This window comes from Cucurbitaria berberidis (genome assembly GCF_010015615.1).
Source record: "Cucurbitaria berberidis CBS 394.84 unplaced genomic scaffold K460scaffold_2, whole genome shotgun sequence".
NCBI lineage: Eukaryota > Fungi > Ascomycota > Dothideomycetes > Pleosporales > Cucurbitariaceae > Cucurbitaria > Cucurbitaria berberidis.
The window spans coordinates 3656823-3677195 of record NW_024468936.1 but is presented as its reverse complement, the minus strand read 5'-3'; the positions used below and the strand labels follow the sequence as shown (position 1 = coordinate 3677195).

Here is a 20373-nt window from a genome sequence, read left to right as displayed (position 1 = left end):
TTTAGAGCGCGTAGTAATAAAAAAAAATAAAAAAGTAAGTATATATTAAAGTAAGTAAGCTTTTTTAAAAATATTATAAATATTATAATAAAGCTAAATATAATGCGCAAATATACAAGCAAAAAATAGAAATAATTTTTAAATAAATTAATTTATTATAATTTACTGCTATAATTTTTTATAGTGCTGTACTATTGTGCATAATACTAATTTTAGTAAAATTTTAGTATTATAACTAACTTAATTAAGCAACTAACTTGCCTGTATAATATATTAGCTAGTAAAAAATAAATTAGTAAAATAATTACTTAAGCAGGCGCTTTATATAAAGTTAGATCTAGCTAAGTAGCTGTACTAACTAAATAGCTTATTATTAATTAGCAATAAAGCTAGATCTCGCACGTAATCGCTATTGACTTTAGGCTGAAGGATAGCTTCGGGCAAAGCATAGGTAGGTCGCTCCTCATCTATGGGGCCCACCCCACTTCAACCTTCTGGGGTTCCCACTACCTGATTCCATCCTTGTGACCTCGCTCAGAACGCTTCTCTTCTTGCATACCACGACCTGCCCTGTATCGACAATGGAGACCGAGATGCCAACTTCAGTTCTTCAAATTTCCTACTTTCACTCTCCCCAAGCGCTCATAACCGCGATCGAGTTCCCAAACTGTGATATCCGCTGTCGCTTGATCGTCTGAGAAAATCGACATTTTACCGTGACGGTATGGTTGCTTGCTAGGCCTCGTTTGTTTGTAGCTATCACAGCTAGGAGCGGACGTCTTCTTGTGTATTATAGTGGGACCCATTCCCACTTTGAATTACTATGCCTACTATGAGTTTCTAGATCACGTCAAAATGACAGTTCGAGAAGTATATGAGGTTATAATCACGTTTCGGCTAACAAGATTCTAACCAAAGATATCAATAGTGAGCCCCCTCCAGATGAGCTGTATGTTCAAGGTGACGAAACACCGAGCACTGATATGCTCGCTGACCAGTCTTGTCCAAGATATGCGGAACCGTGAGTTGGATAATCACGCCTTAGCCACCGCCGATTACATTAGCGTAGGTCTGCAATCCTTCTCGTATCGTTTGGTAAATTCGAAGAAAATAGAAACTGTGGAGAAGCGATGTATGCGCGCCGATATATCAATCCCTGGGTATCCCACGCCCAAACGCCTATATCCTAATCCAATCCGCCTCAAGACTCTTCGCTTCCATTCCTACTGACCTCCCGCATAACAAACGCTTCAGGATCCACTGGTCTTCCCTTCAAATCAACTTTATTACTTTCTGCCCAGGCTCTAACCTTGGCTTTATTGATTACCGCTTCCGCGCTGCCCCTTTTCCTGTGATCTAGTACGTCCATAGCTTGCAATGTCGCAATGATATCCTCGGGCACGATGTATGTTTTATCGCGCAGGTCGAGAACCGTGAGGATCTTTTTGGAGGGGCAGGACAGGATGGTGCGCGCGAGGGTTGCGGACCAGTAGTGCGTGTAAGCAAGGCGGCCGAGGTCGGAGAGGGCTGTACGTTGAACGTTAGAAGACATGGACTTATCACCTTGAAAAAGATGGAGATGATTGAGTGGAGGCATACGTTTCTCAGGTCCACCCAGTCTTCCCTCTCTCCCACTCATCTCATAGCTTGCGCCCATTAATATCTGCCCCAACCCCTGCTTCTGCCATGGTGGAAATACCAGTATACACGCCAAGTTGTTATTGTCCCAGCTCATCTTCTCCTTGCTGAAAAAGCCCACCACTTGTCCCTGCGCCCCTATCTCCTCTCTATCTGTTCTATCCTTGCCGAGATTTGTATGCGATATTCCCGGTGTGGGACTGTGTGCCACCAGCAGGTAGTAGAGAAACGTAGTCACATCGTAGAATACAGACTTCGTATCGAGGAAGAGCTTCGCAAAGAGGCAGAGGTTTTGGGCGTAGAGTTTGTGCTTTTCGCCGTCGATTTCGTAGAGCGAGTAGTTATCGTTGGTATAGACATTGACTCCCGGTGGTGGCGTTTTGCCGAGTGGGCATGCTTTCTACAGACATCAGCCACCAAAGGCATCCCCCTGGGTAAAAGGTAAAGCCTACCAAATGACCCAAGAACCCCATCAGTTCCTTGCTATATTTGAAGCACCATTGGCACACGTATAAGCGCTCTACACGCCTTCCTACGAGCTCCTCAGGGTAGAATGATGGGTACCATGGCTTTATCAGGAGTGAGCCGAAAACGACTTCTAGAACATTGGGGTCAACGGAGGGCTTTTGCGGAGCATTTAGCGCAGGTGTCGCAGGCAATATAGCCAAGACGTTGGTCATGGTGACATCGGGAGCCATTGAGGAGGAGCGAGGTTTGCCAGTGGTGTTCACATGCCAGCGGGGGTGACGTGCTGAAGTTTGACGGTGGGCTTCCTAGCGCGACGCGGTGGCACGTGCCAATGTCTCATCCAGACGCATGCTCGGAGTCTTCATTACATTTCATCTTATCGACTTGCTGTACCATGCTCAATCATTGTGCTTGTATCGCCATACCCTTTGCACCCAGGGATTCCACGCCCTGTCGCCGACCAACAATGACGCGTGAAACTACGCCAGCTGCATTTCAAAAAGGTAGATAGCAAACCATGTACCCCTGTGTCCAGTTTACAACCAAAACACAACGCGAGATGATTTCCAATCACCCAATGAACTATCGGCCTGTAGGTAAGAAGCACCTTCCCTTGGGTGCTACCGACTCCCACAAGCTGCGCCCCGCGCCAGTCTTCCGTAATTCGAGCTTGAAGGCTCATTTACTTCTTCGTTGGAGTAGCTGGCGGCGTGTGCACACCAGTAGAAAACTCACTGTCCGTAATCTCGCATTGGTAAGCGTGGAAGGCTTTCAAGACAACCTTGTTGTCTGAAAACTCTTTCCAAGCATCTTCATCCTCCATAATTGCGGGTAGCCGAGCCTGCAGTAGCTTGATCGTGGCCTTACGAAGACCGCGATCTATTTTCGGGTAGTTCTCATCGTATAGGCAGCCAGCTAGGTCAACAATGCTCAGCGAATCGTGGATGAAGGGTAGGCGGTCGATAATCGCAGCTGCTACTCTCTGCTTAATAGACTCAAGGTTGTACTATCACTACTTTAGTGTCATTGAATGAGTGGTGTAGGAACTGTTGACAGACCTTGTCACAAGCAATGAACAGCGCAAGGAGGTCGTTAATAACACGATCCTTTTCGATCTCACGTCCGAGAGCGAAGCCTGTGAAGATCGACCCCGTGGTAGTATTGTATACCTCGTAAATTTCTTGCAGCATTATGGCTATAATGTTCTCGTTCTCGGGTAGTTTGATCGAGCGCTGCTCAGTCTCCTTTATTCTGTCAGACATTTTCCCGCTATGGGGGCTTCCTCGGGACTCACTGTGAACCGTCCGTCACAGACTGCATCAAAGTACTGCGATCGTGAACTGAGTCTGAGAAATACGATTAATAGACGGCACATAGACTGGAGGCCTTGTCACTTACAAGACACGATGGACCGGGAAGACCCTGCTTCCCGCAATGATGGTAAAGTCAGAGCATTTGCCTGTCTGGTAGATACTGTAAAAGTCAGTCTTTACCCCTGGACGTGGTTGTGTCTCAGGCTTACCGGGCCCACTCAGTGGTGTCGGCATAAGGTATTGCCATCCATGTCTGGGTAATCTGGTTGGTGAAACCTTGTTTCTCCATGCTGAAATCTGCACGAGAAAGGGCAGCGTTGCTAGGAAGATTGGGTTTAGCATCATATCACATGTATGTGAGATTAGCATCACTTACGAAGGAGCCTCGTAGATTTCGAAATAGGAATTGCCGACCTTCGTGGCTAGGCGTCCCAACAACTGCAAAAATTCCGCAGCATAGTCGGCTGTGGTGAACACCAGATTGAGCTGGAGATGCTGCATCATAACGCAGACTTTCTTGCACGTAGTATTTAGACGCGTGCAAGCGACGCGTGCAAGCCGCACGCGCCCTCGAAACCTGAAAGTACACAGGCTCATCAGTATCTGGGAATTGTGCCATTGTCGCAATACCAGGCGCAGTTTGGTAGATGATGCCGAATTCGGAGTTTGCACGATCGAGCAGGAGATTCGCCGGGCCTGGGGATCTGAAGTCATTACTGACGGCGAATGATTGAAGTGACCAAGAGACAGATTGATCCTCTTCGGCGATCGAGGTAATTGAAGGCGCCATAGCAACAAACAGAGCAGAGGACAAAGACGAAGACCTAGAATATGCGATGACGATCTAGTTTTTAGAGGGAGAAGTATATGCAGTAAGACGATATAATTATTGTGTCGAACATGATGAAGTATATCAACGGTACGATGTTAGAATGAGAGTGAACCACTCTTACTATGGTGATTGGTGAAGGTGAAAGCTACGAGTGTATGGCATGCTTGAAAGACAGTTCACGATCCTCAAACTAGCGAAAGGAATTGAATCAAGCAGCCACCTACCAGTGTCAACCGAAGGAGAATGAACCAGGACAATATATAGAAATCTCTTGTTAGATGTTGAGGCGCCTTAAGCTCTTTCAAGAAACATGTGCATTCACGACCTCAAGCTCTGCAATGGCATCTGATAAATTTCTATGCTTTCCCGTAGACGAAAGTTACGAGACCGTTCATGTGGTATCCAAACATATATCGGTGAGTCTATACTGTACATCGAGGCTAATAAAAGCCGACCCCCCTTTGTTATACAGTAGACGTGGAGTAACCTAGTTCAAATCTATGCGAGGAGGCTTAGAATGCATGCATGACGCTCGAAGACCGCGTCTACCAGGTTGAAGGAACCGTGGGAAATTCGTGTTTGCTAATTTTAAGATCATCAAAGACGGAGTCATCACCTGGTAGCGGGTGAGCAGTTGCAAAGAGTACGGCCTCAATGCGTTCGAACGGCTTTGAAACCCCCGATTTGAGGCGAAGAGGGTTCGAGATACCCAGGGTGAGTATGGCACTTACCATTGAGATGCTGAACGCGAAGTTCATCCTCGTGCTCGAGCTTCTCGATCTCCTCCTGCGGTGTCTCCTTGTCGTGCTGCTGGTCCTTCTTGGTCGGCTTGACAGCCTCGTCGATCTTTTCACCGATGAGCAAGATCTGGCAGTATGCATAATCGAGATATTCTGGCTTGACTGCGCTCCAAGCGAGGTTGCGAAATTCTTCAATAATCCTGCTAACATTTAGCCCTGTTCAACTTCAGAGTAGTGATACCACTCACCTCTTAGGAAAGTCGGGCTTTTGCGGAAGCTGGACAGCTGCTGGTCCTGAGCGCTCTGGGTTCTTGACGCTTATAATGAAACTACCCTGAGGCTTGATCCCAAGATCCTCCTGCACTTCACCAAGCTCAGTGGGGATAGTGGTAGAATATACTAGATGAGTGGTCGCGTCCTCGGTGCGAGTAATCGCATATACACCTTCAGCGATCGGCGTAATAGGTTCGGTCCGGCGGGTGCCTTTTGTCTTGGTCTCATACTCATTAGCCGCGAAGAAGCTGTCCTTCAGGTCCCGAACAGTCGTGTTCGCCTTTTCGACGAAGGCCATGAATCGATCATTGTGTGATTTAGGGAATGCCTTCTTCGGTAGTGCGAAAAGTCGGTTATTCTTATGGTCTGCAAGTGCACCGTCGCCCAGTTTTGCTCCAGTTGGCATGGGTCGCAACACGAAGAAGCTTCGCTGAAGATCGCTGACGCTGTCGGCATCTTCAATGCCTACGCGATTACGGGTGAAGAAGTAGATGACGCCTTTCTCTAAGATGCTTGATGGAACCTCCTTCTCGCGTTGCGATGACTCCTCGAACGCACCCTCTCCGTTGGCCGCGGAAGCCTTCACATCATTGGTCTTGTCTTTCGTAGCTTCGATGATTGCCTGTCCCTTCGCATCGCCATTGGTCTCATGCCCATTCGAGTCTTCTTTGGTAATTTCTGCGTTCATGTCACTCTCCTTAGGTTGAGCATGCTCACCGTCTGACATCTCTTCAGACTGAACCGTCTCGTTCGGGTCCGCCTTCTCGGTGGTCGCCGCATCTTTCATTTCACTATCCTCATCCATCTTTACTCCCATAGTCTCCTCAATCGTAGTCTGCTTCTTTGTCGCCTTATGGCTACGATCTGGGGAAGGCTCTGCCTCCGCCTTCCTTTTCGTTCCTGCCACGGCTTCATCACTCGCCGGACTCGACCTGCTACCGGTATCCTGTGCCGATGAGCGAGTCCCTGCCATTGTCGCTGATTTTAATACCGATGAAGTGTTGGAGAGGAGTTGACGTCGTGGTGATATCAATCACTGAGCAGGTGAGAAAGGTGATGGAGGATGTGTTTATAGCGCGCGAGTTTGTCTCTGACGCGTAGTCTGGTTCCACTGACTTCCACTGACATCATCGACGCGTCGATCACGTGCCATGTTTTATCACTGGGCAAAAAGACGCGTATCATTGGAGAGCCTGACTGATGTAAACGACCCGATTTTATACAGATAGCTCGGCTTGCCAGGTCCTTACAGACAGCCCAACATCGCTATAGTCGGTGGAGCGTCGTCGTTCTCCGTTTTCCAATATTGACTTTCGAGCTCTTGTTCTTGTTGTTGTTGTTTGTACCCGTATCCTACACATGGCCTTGTAGAGACTGGTCGCATTGGCTGCAGCATGACCGACCTGTGGCTAGCTCCACACAGTTTGCTCTAAAAAGCCATAACAAACCTAGACGCCATTAAGCTCCGACTAGCCATACGTGTACCGGCACTCGTTTGGTAAAACATCATGGAAAGGCCGGCTGCGACATCCTTTCATCTTTGCCGCTCTATAAAGGCTCTAATAGCCTCAGCTACGCCCCCAGGGCTTGGCTTCTCTGCACAGACATCAGGGGTGAAGCCAAATTCATGAATAAGGTAATCGCGAGTCGTGGGCCCAATGGTCGCTACAAAGACGTCCCTCTGGCGAACACCTGGCTTCGCTTTCCCGTTTTTGGCATCGAGGAGACTCAGGCTCTCAAGCATAGCCTGACACCCGGTTGGGGAGAATACAACGACCCATTGGCACTTGGATCCTTGGTCTGCATTATTTCGCCAGATCGTTGAGAATTCAGCCTTGAATGAATCCATTTCACCAGTCTCGTATATCACCACCTCGTCCACCCGTGACGTCTTCGAACCAAGCTGCTCTGCTTGGAGTGTCCTAGGTATTATATCCCGCCGTTTGTCGCCAACGAGGAAAAGAATTGGCGGCTTTGTAGCGTCCGGGTAAACGCTGTTGTAATGTTCCAGTATATAGGCTGCCAGAGCATCGCCATTACCAGTCTCCTCGCCGAGAATCGGACAGCGTAAATTCAATGCTCTCAGACCGCGAGCTGTGGCTGGACCAACAACATATAGGGGAAGGTCCTCGGGAAGCAAATCATCGACTGCGTATTTTCCTTCTCTCCGAACTTCCTCCACGATCTCAGTGAAGGCTTCGACGGCACGCTGAGAGGTGAAAATTAGAGCACCGTATTTTGCAAGGCCCTCTTGCGATTTGGGCACAAAGCCTCGGCTGGTGACACTCTGTTGTACCTCATTGAGGGCATCCCGCCTGAATCGGTGTTCCAGAACGGGCACAAAGACGGGTGCATAGCGGTGGCCATCGCAGGTAAGAAAGAGTTCCTCGTACGTGTCTGTTGGTACTGACTTGGTCTTCAGCATTAGGATCGGAATCCTGCCCCGCGAATCTTCCGCCATGGTTTGGGTGGGGAGTGGAACTTTGGGTTTGAAGCTCGAGACTCGAAGGAAAGTCGCGATTGTGGTTAGCGCTCCGCCGCCAACTTTGGGAAGGTTCGGCTAGAGTTGCAATTTCCGTGCTCCCTCGAATTCAAAAGTTGTCCTTATAACCATAACATCCACCTTCACCCTTCGTCGGCCTACCTCACCCCTCGCAATCTCCACCGCCTGCTCTACTCGACCAGTCAACCAGTCAACCTAATTGACTGCATCATGGCCGACGTCGCCACCCATCCCGCTACTCAAGCGGCCACCGCTGATTCCTCTGCCCCTCAAGGCAAGCAGCAAATCGTCAAGCCCGAGAAGCCTGATGACGACAAGTATAAGGAGGACCTTGCCAAGGCGGAGAAGGAGCATACTGCTGCGCAGGAAAAGCTGGTAAGTAATGTTCCGTACTTTCGAGATGGCGGGCACGTTTGGGTGCACACATGTGCATCAAGCCGTCGGGTACTTGCATTGCAAGCGATTCTTGTACCCAAGTACATGTACTGAAAGTTTCCAGAACGCCTGCAAGGCTAAGCTCGATATCGCGAAACCTAACAACAAAGACTCGCCGAACGGAAAGCGCCAGCACGAGCTCAAGACCGAACTAAACGCCATCCGCCAGGCACAACAGGGCAACAAGTCCTCTCGCAATACCATTTTCGAAAAGATCAAGAAGCTCGATGAGCAGCTCAAGTCGCGTTTGAACGAGCTCAAGACTTCCAAGGGCAAAACCAACTTCAAGTCTGTCGAAGACGTCGATCAGGAGATCGCGCGTCTGCAGAAGCAGGTTGATGGCGGCATGATGAAGTTGGTAGACGAGAAGAAGGCATTGTCTGAGATCACCACCCTCAACAAGGCTCGCAAAGCTTTCTCCGGCTTCGACTCGCAACAGAAGGGCATTGATGATATCAAGGCACAAATTGCCGAGCAGAAGAAGCTGTTAGACGACCCTGAGCAGAAAGCCCTGAGCGAGAAGTACACCAAGTTGCAGACGGAGCTGGATGGACTGAAGGCCGAGCAAGACGAGGCATTCAAGAGCCTGAAGGACCTCCGTACAGAGACCGACAAGGCACGTGCCGAGCAGCAAGAGAAGTACCAGGCGCGGAAAGAGCTCAAGGATGCGTACTACCAGCAGAAGCGCGCTTTTCAAAACTATGAGTTCGAGGCCCGCAAAGTCCGCAACGAAAAGAGACGCCAAGAGCAGCTTCAGTATGTCGCAGGTAAACGCAAGGAGGCCGCCAGCCACCGCCTCGAGGAGGCCAGTGCTCCCGCATACCAGGACGAGATCTTTGCCACGGAGGGTTTGATTCGTCATTTCGACCCCTCTGCCCTGCCACCAAAGGAGACCACCGCAGCTAGCAAGTTCGCCGCCTCCGCCCAGCGTACCGTCGACGAAGCCGGCATCCAGGGTACCCGTGTCTCGAAGAAGGATACCGAGGAGGAGAGTTACTTCATCGGCACTGGCGGCAAGAAGGGTAAAAAGGGGAAGAAGGGCAGTGCTGCTTCTGCCCCCGCCAAGTTCAACCTCAACATTGGCATCATTGAGGAGCTGGCAAAGGTTGGCGTCGACGCACCCTCCAGCCAGGAAGAGGTCCCGGCCACTGTTGAGAAGCTCAACGCGAAGCTTGCACATTGGAAGGAGGACCAGGACCGCAAGACCAAGGAGGTAAGTCTATTAACACGTCGCATTGCATGGCCACAACTAACAACAAATCTAGAACGTCGCCAAGGCACAGAAAGAGATCGAGCGCCTTGAGGCGGAAGAGGACGAGACTGCCAATGGCACCACGGACGTGGCTCGAAAACCCGCGCAGAAAAACCAAGGTGTCAACGGCTCCCCATCAGCATCTGCCGAGCTCGACCAGGAGAAGGATGCCGCCGCCGATGCCGCCGAGGACCTGAAGAAGACCTCGATTGAGGACCAGGAGGCATAGAATCGACAAGTGCAGCCATTGCTGTAGAGATATGTTCCCATGTTTTTTTGGACCATTTACCTGCGATATGTCATCATCTGCGGTCTCGCCTGTCGCTCTTTATTTATAGCTCAGGGTGGTATGTTTCTCGGCTACTGTTCATGGGATACCAGCATGCCATCGATTAGGTTCACGGTGTGGTCTCTACGTTCTCTTCCATTCGTAGATGCGCCGGATATCTAGATCGGTAATACATATTTCTATAATGTTCAAAGCAAATCCCTCGCTGAGCATAATTGAGCCTAGATTATTTTAGGTGTCTTGAGTGTCACAGACTTCGGTCGCGTGTCTATTGTGGACAAGCTATCAGTGCCAGGTAAGAAGATGACGCAATTACTGGCCGTCAGCCCGTTCATGTAGAACCCCCACCATTCGTAAAGTAACTCCGGGTGAATTAGACCTTCTATGCCTACCGTCATGTTGGACTTACCCCACATAGCGGGGTTGTGGTACCAAACGTGAGAATATGTTGACTTGACGTCATCAAGCTGCAGACTACAAAGTCTCGGGACTTCCAGACCCTCAATCGCCTCACACTACAACCACCACAATTGACCTTCCAAAGGTATGAGCTCTCTCATCTCATTTCTTTCCCGTCGCACCGCACAAAAATCCTCGAATTGCTCTGGGGTCATCTATCACAACACACTGACAGCTTCTCGCTAGTTCCAAGCAAGACCCTACCACAACACCAACAAAATGTCTTCCTTCAGCAATACCGACACCGGCTCGAAGAATGCCGACCCCTACGTCGCCAAGAACCTCCAGGAGCCTTCCCTGAAAGAGAAGGTCGAGGATCTTCTCGCCTTTGTTGACAAGACCAAGTTCTGCCTGTTAACCACCCAGACCGCGGACAGCGATCTGTTGGCATCAAGAGCCATGGCTTTGGCTGCCAAGGTATGTCATTTCTAGTGTCGATTATCTTTGGACAGTATCATGACACCGTGTAGGAAGGAAACGGCTTCGATCTCCTCTTCCACACGAACACCGAATCGGGCAAGACAGACGACCTCAAGGAGCACAAGTCAGTCAACATTGGCTTCATCAACAATTCCGGCGAGTGGGCCTCCATCTCGGGTCATGCCTCCATTGAGACCAACCGTGAGGTTGTCAGGAAGCACTATTCACCGGCACTGAAGGCTTGGATCGGCGACCTCGAAGACGGTAAGCATGATGGTGGCCCAGAGGACCCACGCATTGGTATCATTCGCGTCAAGGCCAGCACCGCTCAGTATGCTGTCTCGAGGAAGACTGCGATCGGTGGCTTCGTGGAATTGGCCAAAGGTATCGCGACTGGAGAAGCGCCGAGTGTGAACAAGTTGAGGCATATTAGTGAGGCTGAGGTCCAGCAGTGGAAGGCCCAGTAGATGCTCTCACGGAAACTCAATTCACGATGGCATGCAGAGATGCATAAGGCATCATCTGGTACGGGGCTTGTTCTATAGCTTGCAAAGTCAACAATAAAACGTTCCTAACCACTGCCTTACTTGTATTTCACACCACATATATTTGTTGTTTCCAGCCGTGGCACGCCGAAAGCCAGCTCGTAGCTCATGAGATGACGTCACGTTTCAACGCGTATTCACATGTTGGACAATCTCGCGTCTTATTCCACCCATCCTGCCCAACAGGAAGTTCATGCGCCCGCCGTGACCTTGTATTCTAGCATGGGCGAATTACGAAAATGAAAAATGCAGGCAAGCAATCTTCCCATTGTCGCTTGCGCTTACAGCACAGATTATATACCGGAGGATTCTTGGGGACGGAGACAGCAGGGTGGGAATATGGCGAAGGAATGAGCATTGATTGAGCATTGATTGAGCATTAGGTTATAATCTTCAGACCTACTCACCGTGTCTTGTATAGTAGTATATATGAAGCTAGATTACGAACTTTGAAACTTGACATTCTCCAAGGATTCCAGCGTAGGGGCCGGGGCGGGCAAAGCGAAGGTTAAGCGTGAACTGTACGTTATCACGAGAGATCCTAGTACCAATTGCAGTAGTTCGTTGACGTGGCGCGGCGGCGAACAGGTTTCCCGTGGTAGCATGTCCGGAGGACTGGATGGAGCAACTGGCGAAGCTATGCGCGGCCGGCTACTGGCCAGGCGTTTTCTCTGTGACCATCATTCCCATGCAGATCGCTCAGTGTAGGCTAGGCCAGCGGACATGTGGTGGAAGGGTTGTGGAACGCTCGTGGAGTCGCAGAGTGGGCTGTCGGTCAATATCTCTGATGATTCGCCAGAGGCCCGCACTTCCGCATCCGCTGGCCTCAACCCAAAGCCCAAGATCCGACTCTTTTGCGTCCACGAGGCGGTGACCGACTGGCTGAACTGCCCTGCACATTTTTGCTTCTTTCCATTGGGGATGCCTTCTCTCTTCCTCCTCAAATCCCACGCTGCCAGGTTCACCAGCGCTCGCTTGGCTTGTGAAAGGGTGTACGACTAATTGCTTGCTTTGCTCTCCTCAGCTTCTGTGGTTGCACAACGTATGCCTATGATCGCTTCCAGCATGCACGCAATCGCACTCTGCGCTACCGTCGATATTCTCCTACTATCTACGGCTAACGTCTCTGCACCGGGTCATCATCGCCAGTACCAAACTCATTGACCTAAGCGCGGCTCCCGCTGGTGATAGCCCCAGCCCTGCGAGCCTACGTAGCATGGTGGGTAGAAAAAGCAACCGCTTCCCTTGCGTTTCCCATATTCTATAGTGCCATATCGATACTAATCTGTCCATCGAACCATAGACGGATCGCAGAGCGTCCTCAGGGGGCTCTCCACCACCCTCACGACATCTCAGCCCTCCCACTGATGACTCCCAATACTTTTATGACAACCTGAACTACGCCACTAGTGTCCCGCATACACACCGTCGTTCTTCACATACCAGTGCAGTTGCCAAAGACACCCCGCAATCGCTCAAGCCATCATGCACCGATACGGATAAGGGAAGCGGCAAGAGGACCAAAGCAAGCCGGGGCCTCCTACGGAAGGCTCCTAGACGTGATTCCCTCTATACCGACACGTTAGGAGCATCACAGGACGAACAAGAGGAGCTGGAAAAGGGGGACGATATTGTCGGCTTTGTACCCAGGCTCGGTCAGATCCAAGAAGGGACGGCGAGTAGGTCCCCAAGGGGTCGAAGAGGCTCCATAGTCGGCTCAACAATCGAGCCCAAGGCTCGCCGCCGCCGGCGCGCTGAGGGCGATGCTCTGAACCGCCCACGAATTCGGCACAAACACGGCTCCCTGCAGCGACGCGCTGAGAGTCTCGCTAAATTGTCAGATCCTTCGCGGGTCTCGGTGCTCTCTGGCTTGACGCAGCAATCGAGTGCTTCAGGTGGAAGCAATTCTACAGTCACACAAAAGTCGTACGACGACGAGAGCCTTGCCGCCGGGCGCGAATCACCTCAAGAAAAGAAAGTGCGTAAGATGGCAAGAAGCTCAAGAACTGCAACGCCCGCTGAAATGCATGCTGCACAGTCTGATGTCTTTCAGTACTTGAACCAAGAGTCGGAGAGTGGGCATTTCGCGACTGAACTATCGCAAAGTAGGCCATCCTCAACCATCGCTTCCTCTTCTTCCTCGGCTTCAGGTGACACTCGACTTGATGAGGGACTGTCTTCTAATGGTGGGGAACTTCGGCATGTGGCAGAATCACTAATGACTTCACCAGCTTCGACTCGGAGATCCAATCATGATGGCTCACTCCACCATGGGCGTGATTACCAAAGTGCTGGGATCCCACTGTATGCAAGCAGTTTCGTGCATGGACATGGAAGTGAAGAGGGAGAGGACGACGAAGATGAGAATGAGAATGAGGAGGAGGATAGCGAGTCAGAAAGCGACGATGAAGACGATGAAGACGATGAAGACGAGGAAGACGATGAAGACGAGGAAGACGAAGAAGACAAACAAGGTCACATTGACGTTGCTGATTCTGGCGACGCGACCATCTCTGCTCTACAAAAAGTACCGCCTCCAAGGGTCCCCTCAACGTCTTCTCGACACAGTGATCCGCACACCAGGCGTCTTAGACAACAAGAGCGAGAGCTCGCAAATCATGTCCTCCAGAGTCCCCAGCCGCACAAGGACTTTCAGTTTGGTGACGGGCCGCCTGCCAACGCTTATGCTCCTATGCCCTTGTACAGCCCCCGGGCGTACTCTGGTGCATCCCCTGCCAGCATTAACGCTACAACAACAACAACATCGGGATGGCCTCCGGTGCCTCCATTACCAGCTCCGCTACCAATAGGCTACCCGACTCAATCCGCACACCTGTCTCCAGAGGCTGGGCAGGCGTTCCCACTGAGTGTACGACCACCCATGGGTGCACCCGAAAATGTGGTCCAACAAATGGTTCCCCCTTTCCACCAACATCCCACGCAGCCTCCACTGCACCAACCGTATGCTCCAGGGCCTGACTTGTCCCGGACCACGGTAGTGGGATACGAGCAATTGGCTGACAAGCTAAGCGAGCCGCCGAAGGGTAATGGCAAACGTCCACAGGCTGGAAGCATTGTACCCATGTATCGCAAGTTTGAGCGTCTGAACCATCGTGTTCTGCTCCATCTGCAAGACGAAATCAGTGAACTGGAAGACGAGCTTCGGTATCTAGACGAATGCATTGCCCAGATATCGCCCAGAGATGAAGCTGGGCACGCATATCCTGCCTCCCGGCGAGGTGAGGCTCGATATGGAAGTGAAGTGCACTACAGGAGAACGGAGCTACTAGGCCGTATCTTCCAGAAGTTGGGACAGTACAACCAAGCGCTGTCTTCGTTTAACAACCTTTTGAAGGAGCTTGACCCCGCTAGCCCAGAAGATGCCCACGCATACCGAGCATGGATGGAAAAATGCGAGCCAATTGACGATTTGGAAAGTCGGTTCCTCGAGCGCAAGCATGACCTTGTTGCAGTCTCACGCCGGAAATCGGTCAGTTCCGTTGGTGGTGGTGGAGGACACCAGCATTCGGCCGCGTTATTCCCGTTGATGCTCGTGCTTCCTCTCATGGCGTTCGCGATCGTGCCAAGCTTGCTAGGACGCGTCTTTGTCATTGTCCTAATCGGTGGTGTGGAGTTGAAGCTGGTGGTGTCGACACCAGAGCTGATGAGGTTGATGAATGTTCAGGAGTGGACTACTGCTGCCTCTGTGTAAGTCCTCTTCTCTGCTTGCACTCTTGTAGATTTGGAATGGGTCTCCCTACACTGCGACATGTGTGTGTGAGCACCAGATGATGACGACGTAGTCATCTGAAGCCCCACGCCGCCTTGATCATGTGTCGTTCGTGGGGCCGTCTGAAACTCCAGTGGTTCGCGAGCTCGAGAAGTGTCTTTATCCACCACCTTTACCCGATGTAAGGTCCATGACACGGCGCGCATAGCGATCTATTCTTGGCCGGTTCCTGAGGTTCCTGATGATGATGATGATGATGATGATGGTGGAAGCTAACCATGCACGCAGCTATTTCGGGTTAATGGCGGTCCTGGCAGGCCTCGTGCGCTGAGCGGCCTGACTCGCGCTGCATGGTTGCATGGACGCAGTGGAGGGATTTTGGCGCAATGATCGCCCTCGATATCGCGCACGGTGTCAGGCACACACAGCGCGTCCTGGAGTCAGGTACGTAGACGCGCCATGTTTGACCGAAAGGCCAAAGCAAAGAATGTGGGGTTCCGTCGGTTTTGCGCAACCTTGTTTTCTCGCTTATGGCGTCTTGCAAGTCTGTAAACATGGCACGGGCAATTGGACGTTTGGCGTTTGGTTCACGGGCGTGTCATGCTGATTGTCTCTCTAGGTGCGGCGCGGCAAGGCGCGGCACAGGTGGATTGGATTGGATTCATGTTCGGGTGTAGTGCGATGCATTGGGAAGCGAGGAGCAAGCCCATTTCTCTTATTAGTAGATTGGGGTTCGGCTTGGCTGCATTCTGTTTACCCAGGGTCGCGGACCAGGTTGGCTCCCGTGGTGCTTAACACGGAAACGTGGCATGCCTCGACGACTTATACAGGAGGTGGTGGAATGCCGTTTGCCGAAAGGATGCTCGCAGTGGGGAGCGCAGGTGGCGTGACATGCTATGAGGCGTTGCAAGCGATATACGGACATGTTTTCTGTTCTGGCATGTGGTTTGGATCATCATGTGGCGCGTAGTTTATTGTATTGATTATAATATAGGCGGCGCTAGTGGTTGTTATCAAGTTCCATTGCGATGGTCGCTTTGCACAACGTGGCACATGTGTTTCGTCTTGGGAGGGTTGGGTCGGCTTAAGGAGGCGAACAGATGACGGAAGCTATTCACGTGTCATGGCAGAAGGAGGAGGAGGAGGAGGAGGAGAAGAAGAAAGAAAGAAATGAAGAAGATTTGCCATGCATTGTAAAGACAGTTTGGCCAGTGTCCCTCCCTTTACAAGACGTCCATCCCCTTGACAAGAGGGCCAGTGTTGAAGGCACTGTTTATCAAGATGGACATGGTGGTGGAGAAGTGCTTCGAGGATGCTGCATAGAGCGGCGGACAGTCTAACGACGCTTCTGACGCCCCGTCGCTAGCTCAGGAACCGCCAGTGTCCATGCGTCCGAGCGTTGCTGTTTTGGGATATGAGGGTCGGGTAATAAGGGGGGGCGCTAGGTGCAGGAGGAGAATGAACAAGACGTGATGGGCAGTTTCAGATTTGCCTCGTCTGTGCCTGTGAGGAACCCTGGCCTGGGCGCTGTGTCCCCTCGCTGGAGGGAGCGTGAAGCCTACTAGTTGTAACGTCGTCTCTGCACGCGCAACATCCATGGAGAGAGATGGCCTCCTCCTACTAGTCGACTGCCCCTCCTCTCTTCCCCCCCCCCTCCCAATTATCATCATCATCATCATCACCACCAGCATCAGCCACACTGCACGGTACGGCACTGTAGCTATAGCAGCTATACTACTACTCTTCTTCCTGTTGCTCTCCACTCACTGTGTGGCCCACTCTATAAACTAGCCGCATCCGAGACCGTCTCCGGGCCCTGAAACACCTGCAACTGCTCCTTCCCGCCCGCCCATCGCTCTTGCCCTGCCCTGCCTGCCCTGCCTGCCCTGCCTGCCCTGCCTGCCTACCTACCTGCCCTGCCCTGCCCTGCCCGACATACATACACACACACACACACACATACATACAAGGACACACCCACACACACCCACACGTACAGACGCAGCCCCTCTGTACTCGCAGCCGTGCCGCGTCGCCATCCTCCTCGTCCCCACCCAATTCGCTGCAGCGGCGAGACAAGACGAGACGACAACGCTCGTGTGGAATGTCGCAGCTTTAGCCCTGTCCACTCACCGTCTGAGGCTCCCCTCCCCGTCGCGTCCTGCCTACGACCCACCCTGGACCAGCGAACCACTCGCAAACCCCTCCGCGATAATCTCACAAGTGTCGCCCCATCCCCCGACACACAAAGAGCACGATTCCGCACCATACCGCACCACACCACACCACGGCCCTGTAACAATCTCGCTGGACGGGCGCTCCCGCTGCAATTCGGCCCTAGGCGCTGATTCACCACCTGCGCGCACAAAGAAAACACGCCGCATACTACCCACTTCACCTTTCGCCTTCCGAGACAAAGCGTCGCCGCGCCGGGCGTGTAACTGCAACAGGTTCACTTTGCCCTGTACCTGAGCCCGGATTCTTTGTCGCCTACTTTCCCCAGCCCGTAGCGCCATCTTTGCTGTACCACTCCAGACTCGACCATGGCCGTCTCTATGCTGCACGCTCCGTCGCGAGCATCTACATCCTCGTCGTCGTCCTTCGCACCCGTGTCCCGCCAAAACACAATGTCCTCACACGACGGCTCGCGCTCGGTGCGCCAGTCGAAGCGCTATTCCGTCACGGCCCTGTACCTGTCCATGTCTGCAAAAGATAAGGAGCTAGAAATTGAGGATGATTTAGCCAAAGGTAGCCTTGACATGCACGCGAATCATACCGCAAGCTAATTGTTGGTTTAGCCCAGAAGATACTACGAGAACTCAAGGCCAAGATCTCGTCGCAGTCGAAAAAGAACTTTGTCCTGGAAAAGGACGTGCGATATCTCGACTCCCGGATAGCTCTGCTTATCCAAAACCGCATGGCATTGGAAGAGGTAATGTGCCCATGGCTTTTAGCCACACGCAACTGGGGCTAATTCTGTATATAGCAAAATGAAGTCGCGGACCACCTCGGAGATGGCATGGACTTGCAGGAAGGCTTCTTTCCCAACGACGACAAGACCCAGAAATACGGCAATTTGCTCTTCCTCCTTCAATCCGAGCCACGACACATCGCGCATCTTTGTCGTCTCGTATCCATGGCAGAAATCGACGCCCTGCTTCAGACCGTCATGTTTACAATCTACGGAAATCAATATGAGAGCCGCGAAGAACACTTGCTCCTGACCATGTTTCAGGTAGGTGGTGCCCCTCGAATCTCGCAAGGTGATGGCTAATATCGGGGAATAGTCTGTACTCACGTACCAGTTCGATAACACGCCAGATTATAGCTCGCTTCTGCGCGCCAACACCCCCGTCTCTCGCATGATGACCACGTATACTCGCCGAGGACCGGGCCAGAGCTATCTCAAGGTGGTTCTGCAGGACAGCATCAACTCGCTGATTGAGCTCAAGGATCTTGATCTCGAGATCAACCCACTCAAAGTGTACGAAAAGATGGTTGCCGAGCTCGAAGTGCAGGGCCAACTACCAGCCGATCTTCCCAAGGGTGTGACTGCTGAGCAAGCGGCGGAAAACGCGACCGTGCAGCAGATCATTGCGCCGCGCTTGAACATGCTCATGGAGATTGCCAACAACTTCCTTACTACCATCATCAAAGGCCTTGAGGAGACACCTTATGGCATTCGATGGATTTGCAAGCAGATTCGCAGCTTGTCACGGCGAAAGTACCCTGACGCGCAGGACCAGACTATTTGCACGCTCATCGGCGGCTTCTTCTTCCTCCGCTTCATCAACCCCGCCATTGTCACACCGAGATCATACATGCTCATTGATGTTCTACCGGCCGAAAACCCGAAGCGTACACTGACATACATCGCAAAGATGCTACAGAATCTGGCCAACAAGCCGTCCTACGCAAAAGAACCATACATGGTCAAGCTACAGCCCTTTATTCACCAGAACAAGGAACGAATTAATAAATTCCTCCTGGATCTTTGCGAGGTGCAGGACTTTTACGAGAGCCTGGAGATTGACAACTACGTTGCCTTGTCAAAGAAGGATCTTGAACTTTCCATTACGCTCAATGAGGTGTATGCGACGCATTCGCTATTGGAACGGCATGCTGCAGAACTCGTAAGCTTGCACCAAGAGACATTCATGGAACCATGGGCTAACTGTACTTAGGCAAAGGACGACAACTCGCATTTGGGAGTCATTCTCCAAGAACTTGGACCTGCCCCGGCACAGCTCCCGCGAAAGGAAAATAGGGCCATCAATCTACCGTTGTTCAGCAAGTGGGAGACGCCACTGGACGATTTCACTGCAGCACTTGATATCACACAAGAAGAGATCTTCTTCATGGAGGCCAAGTCGACGTTTGTCATGATGCTCCGCTCACTCCCGTCGAATACGTCCATCACACGAAGACCATTGAGGCTCGACAAGATCGCCGAAGCGGCTGCAACGACAAAGAACGATTCAATCATGGTAAAGAAGGGCATTCGCAGCATGGAGTTGCTTAGCCAGCTTCAAGACTTGGGTGTCATCGATAAAGAAGACGGCTTCTCACTACTCAGGGACGAGGTCGAGCAGGAATTAGTACACTTGGGCTCCATGAAAGACAAGGTCATTGAGGAGACGCGAAAGCTCGACGAAGTCTTCCGCACGATCCGGGATCACAATGGCTTCTTGGTTGGTCAGCTCGAGACGTACAAGTCGTACCTCCACAACGTGCGCAGTCAATCAGAGGGCAAAACACGGAAACAGCAAAAGCATCAGGTTCTGGGCCCATACAAGTTTACCCACCAGCAACTTGAGAGAGAGGGCGTGATCCAGAAGAGCAATGTGCCGGAAAATAGGAGAGCCAACATCTACTTCAACTTCACGAGCCCACTGCCAGGGACCTTTGTCATCTCACTGCACTACAAGGGCCGTAACCGCGGCCTCCTCGAACTCGATCTGAAGTTGGACGATCTTCTCGAGATGCAAAAGGACAACCAGGAAGATCTCGACCTCGAGTACGTACAGTTCAACGTGTCCAAAGTCTTGGTCCTTCTCAACAAGCGATTCGCACGGAAGAAGGGATGGTAGATTCGCCTCCTCCAAGCTCGCGACGCGCCACGAAAAAACAACGATACCCCCGATTTTTACTATGTATTCCCCGCTGTTTGACGCCCCATCCGACCCGACGTACGCACGTAATATCTTTCCATCCTTGACGACGACGACTATTCATAAGCACATCACGGCGCCGGTGTACGGAGTATCTGGGACCATATTTTCGAGTTTTGAGGATACCCCTGGTGGTGGATGGCTTATGCAGTACCGGTTTTACTCAAAGTAAGGTGTGCGATTCAGGGAGGGCTACGAAATGGAAGCCTTGGAAGAGACGGGCTTGCTCAGAACCTTTTTCCCGTTGTGATTCTCGTAGCAAGCGTGTTTTTTATTTCTGGTGTTTTAATTCTGCCTTTTCAAGA

At 51.5% G+C, this 20373-nt stretch overlaps 8 protein-coding genes across 8 annotated transcripts; 4 read left to right on the top strand and 4 right to left on the bottom strand.

Annotated features, from left to right (window-relative positions):
• Positions 1 to 1201: 1201 nt before the first annotated feature.
• Positions 1202 to 4209, bottom strand: K460DRAFT_375185 (histone acetyltransferase MYST2; the record flags this gene model as incomplete). The annotated part of the gene is made up of 11 exons (XM_040934743.1): positions 1202 to 1527; positions 1600 to 2038; positions 2091 to 2261; positions 2500 to 2503; positions 2793 to 3112; positions 3165 to 3350; positions 3401 to 3452; positions 3505 to 3579; positions 3629 to 3739; positions 3796 to 3931; positions 3984 to 4209. 11 exons carry the CDS (start codon positions 4207 to 4209, stop codon positions 1202 to 1204), a joined length of 2046 nt encoding a protein of 681 aa, XP_040790876.1.
• Positions 4210 to 4796: 587 nt separating this feature from the next.
• K460DRAFT_353308 (uncharacterized protein) lies at positions 4797 to 6237 on the bottom strand (the record flags this gene model as incomplete). Its single annotated transcript, XM_040931708.1, has 3 exons — positions 4797 to 4867; positions 4983 to 5191; positions 5240 to 6237. 3 exons carry the CDS (start codon positions 6235 to 6237, stop codon positions 4797 to 4799), a joined length of 1278 nt encoding a protein of 425 aa, XP_040790875.1.
• A 561-nt stretch (positions 6238 to 6798) lies between these two features.
• Positions 6799 to 7725, bottom strand: K460DRAFT_353307 (tetrapyrrole biosynthesis, uroporphyrinogen III synthase; the record flags this gene model as incomplete). The annotated part of the gene is made up of 1 exon (XM_040931707.1): positions 6799 to 7725. The coding sequence occupies one exon, from the start codon at positions 7723 to 7725 to the stop codon at positions 6799 to 6801; it is 927 nt and encodes a 308-aa protein (XP_040790874.1).
• A 2696-nt stretch (positions 7726 to 10421) lies between these two features.
• Positions 10422 to 11089, top strand: K460DRAFT_375182 (uncharacterized protein; the record flags this gene model as incomplete). Its single annotated transcript, XM_040934742.1, has 2 exons — positions 10422 to 10619; positions 10673 to 11089. 2 exons carry the CDS (start codon positions 10422 to 10424, stop codon positions 11087 to 11089), a joined length of 615 nt encoding a protein of 204 aa, XP_040790873.1.
• A 1381-nt stretch (positions 11090 to 12470) lies between these two features.
• Positions 12471 to 14879, top strand: K460DRAFT_275943 (uncharacterized protein; the record flags this gene model as incomplete). Its single annotated transcript, XM_040928077.1, has 2 exons — positions 12471 to 13503; positions 13579 to 14879. Coding segments are annotated over 2 exons (2334 nt in total), but the record flags the coding sequence as incomplete, so codon positions are not given.
• A 74-nt stretch (positions 14880 to 14953) lies between these two features.
• K460DRAFT_364275 (uncharacterized protein) lies at positions 14954 to 15898 on the top strand. Its single transcript, XM_040932978.1, has 2 exons — positions 14954 to 15341; positions 15517 to 15898. The coding sequence occupies exons 1-2, from the start codon at positions 15248 to 15250 to the stop codon at positions 15690 to 15692; spliced, it is 270 nt and encodes an 89-aa protein (XP_040790871.1). The 5' UTR covers positions 14954 to 15247; the 3' UTR covers positions 15693 to 15898.
• Positions 15899 to 16694: 796 nt separating this feature from the next.
• K460DRAFT_71083 (uncharacterized protein) lies at positions 16695 to 17303 on the bottom strand. The gene has a single exon (XM_040938645.1). The coding sequence runs from the start codon at positions 17164 to 17166 to the stop codon at positions 16801 to 16803; it is 366 nt and encodes a 121-aa protein (XP_040790870.1). The 5' UTR covers positions 17167 to 17303; the 3' UTR covers positions 16695 to 16800.
• K460DRAFT_71084 (Rho GTPase activation protein) lies at positions 17304 to 20097 on the top strand. The gene is made up of 5 exons (XM_040938646.1): positions 17304 to 17645; positions 17696 to 17829; positions 17884 to 18132; positions 18185 to 19030; positions 19082 to 20097. Exons 1-5 carry the CDS (start codon positions 17441 to 17443, stop codon positions 19985 to 19987), a joined length of 2340 nt encoding a protein of 779 aa, XP_040790869.1. The 5' UTR covers positions 17304 to 17440; the 3' UTR covers positions 19988 to 20097.
• The last annotated feature ends 276 nt before the right edge of the window (positions 20098 to 20373 follow it).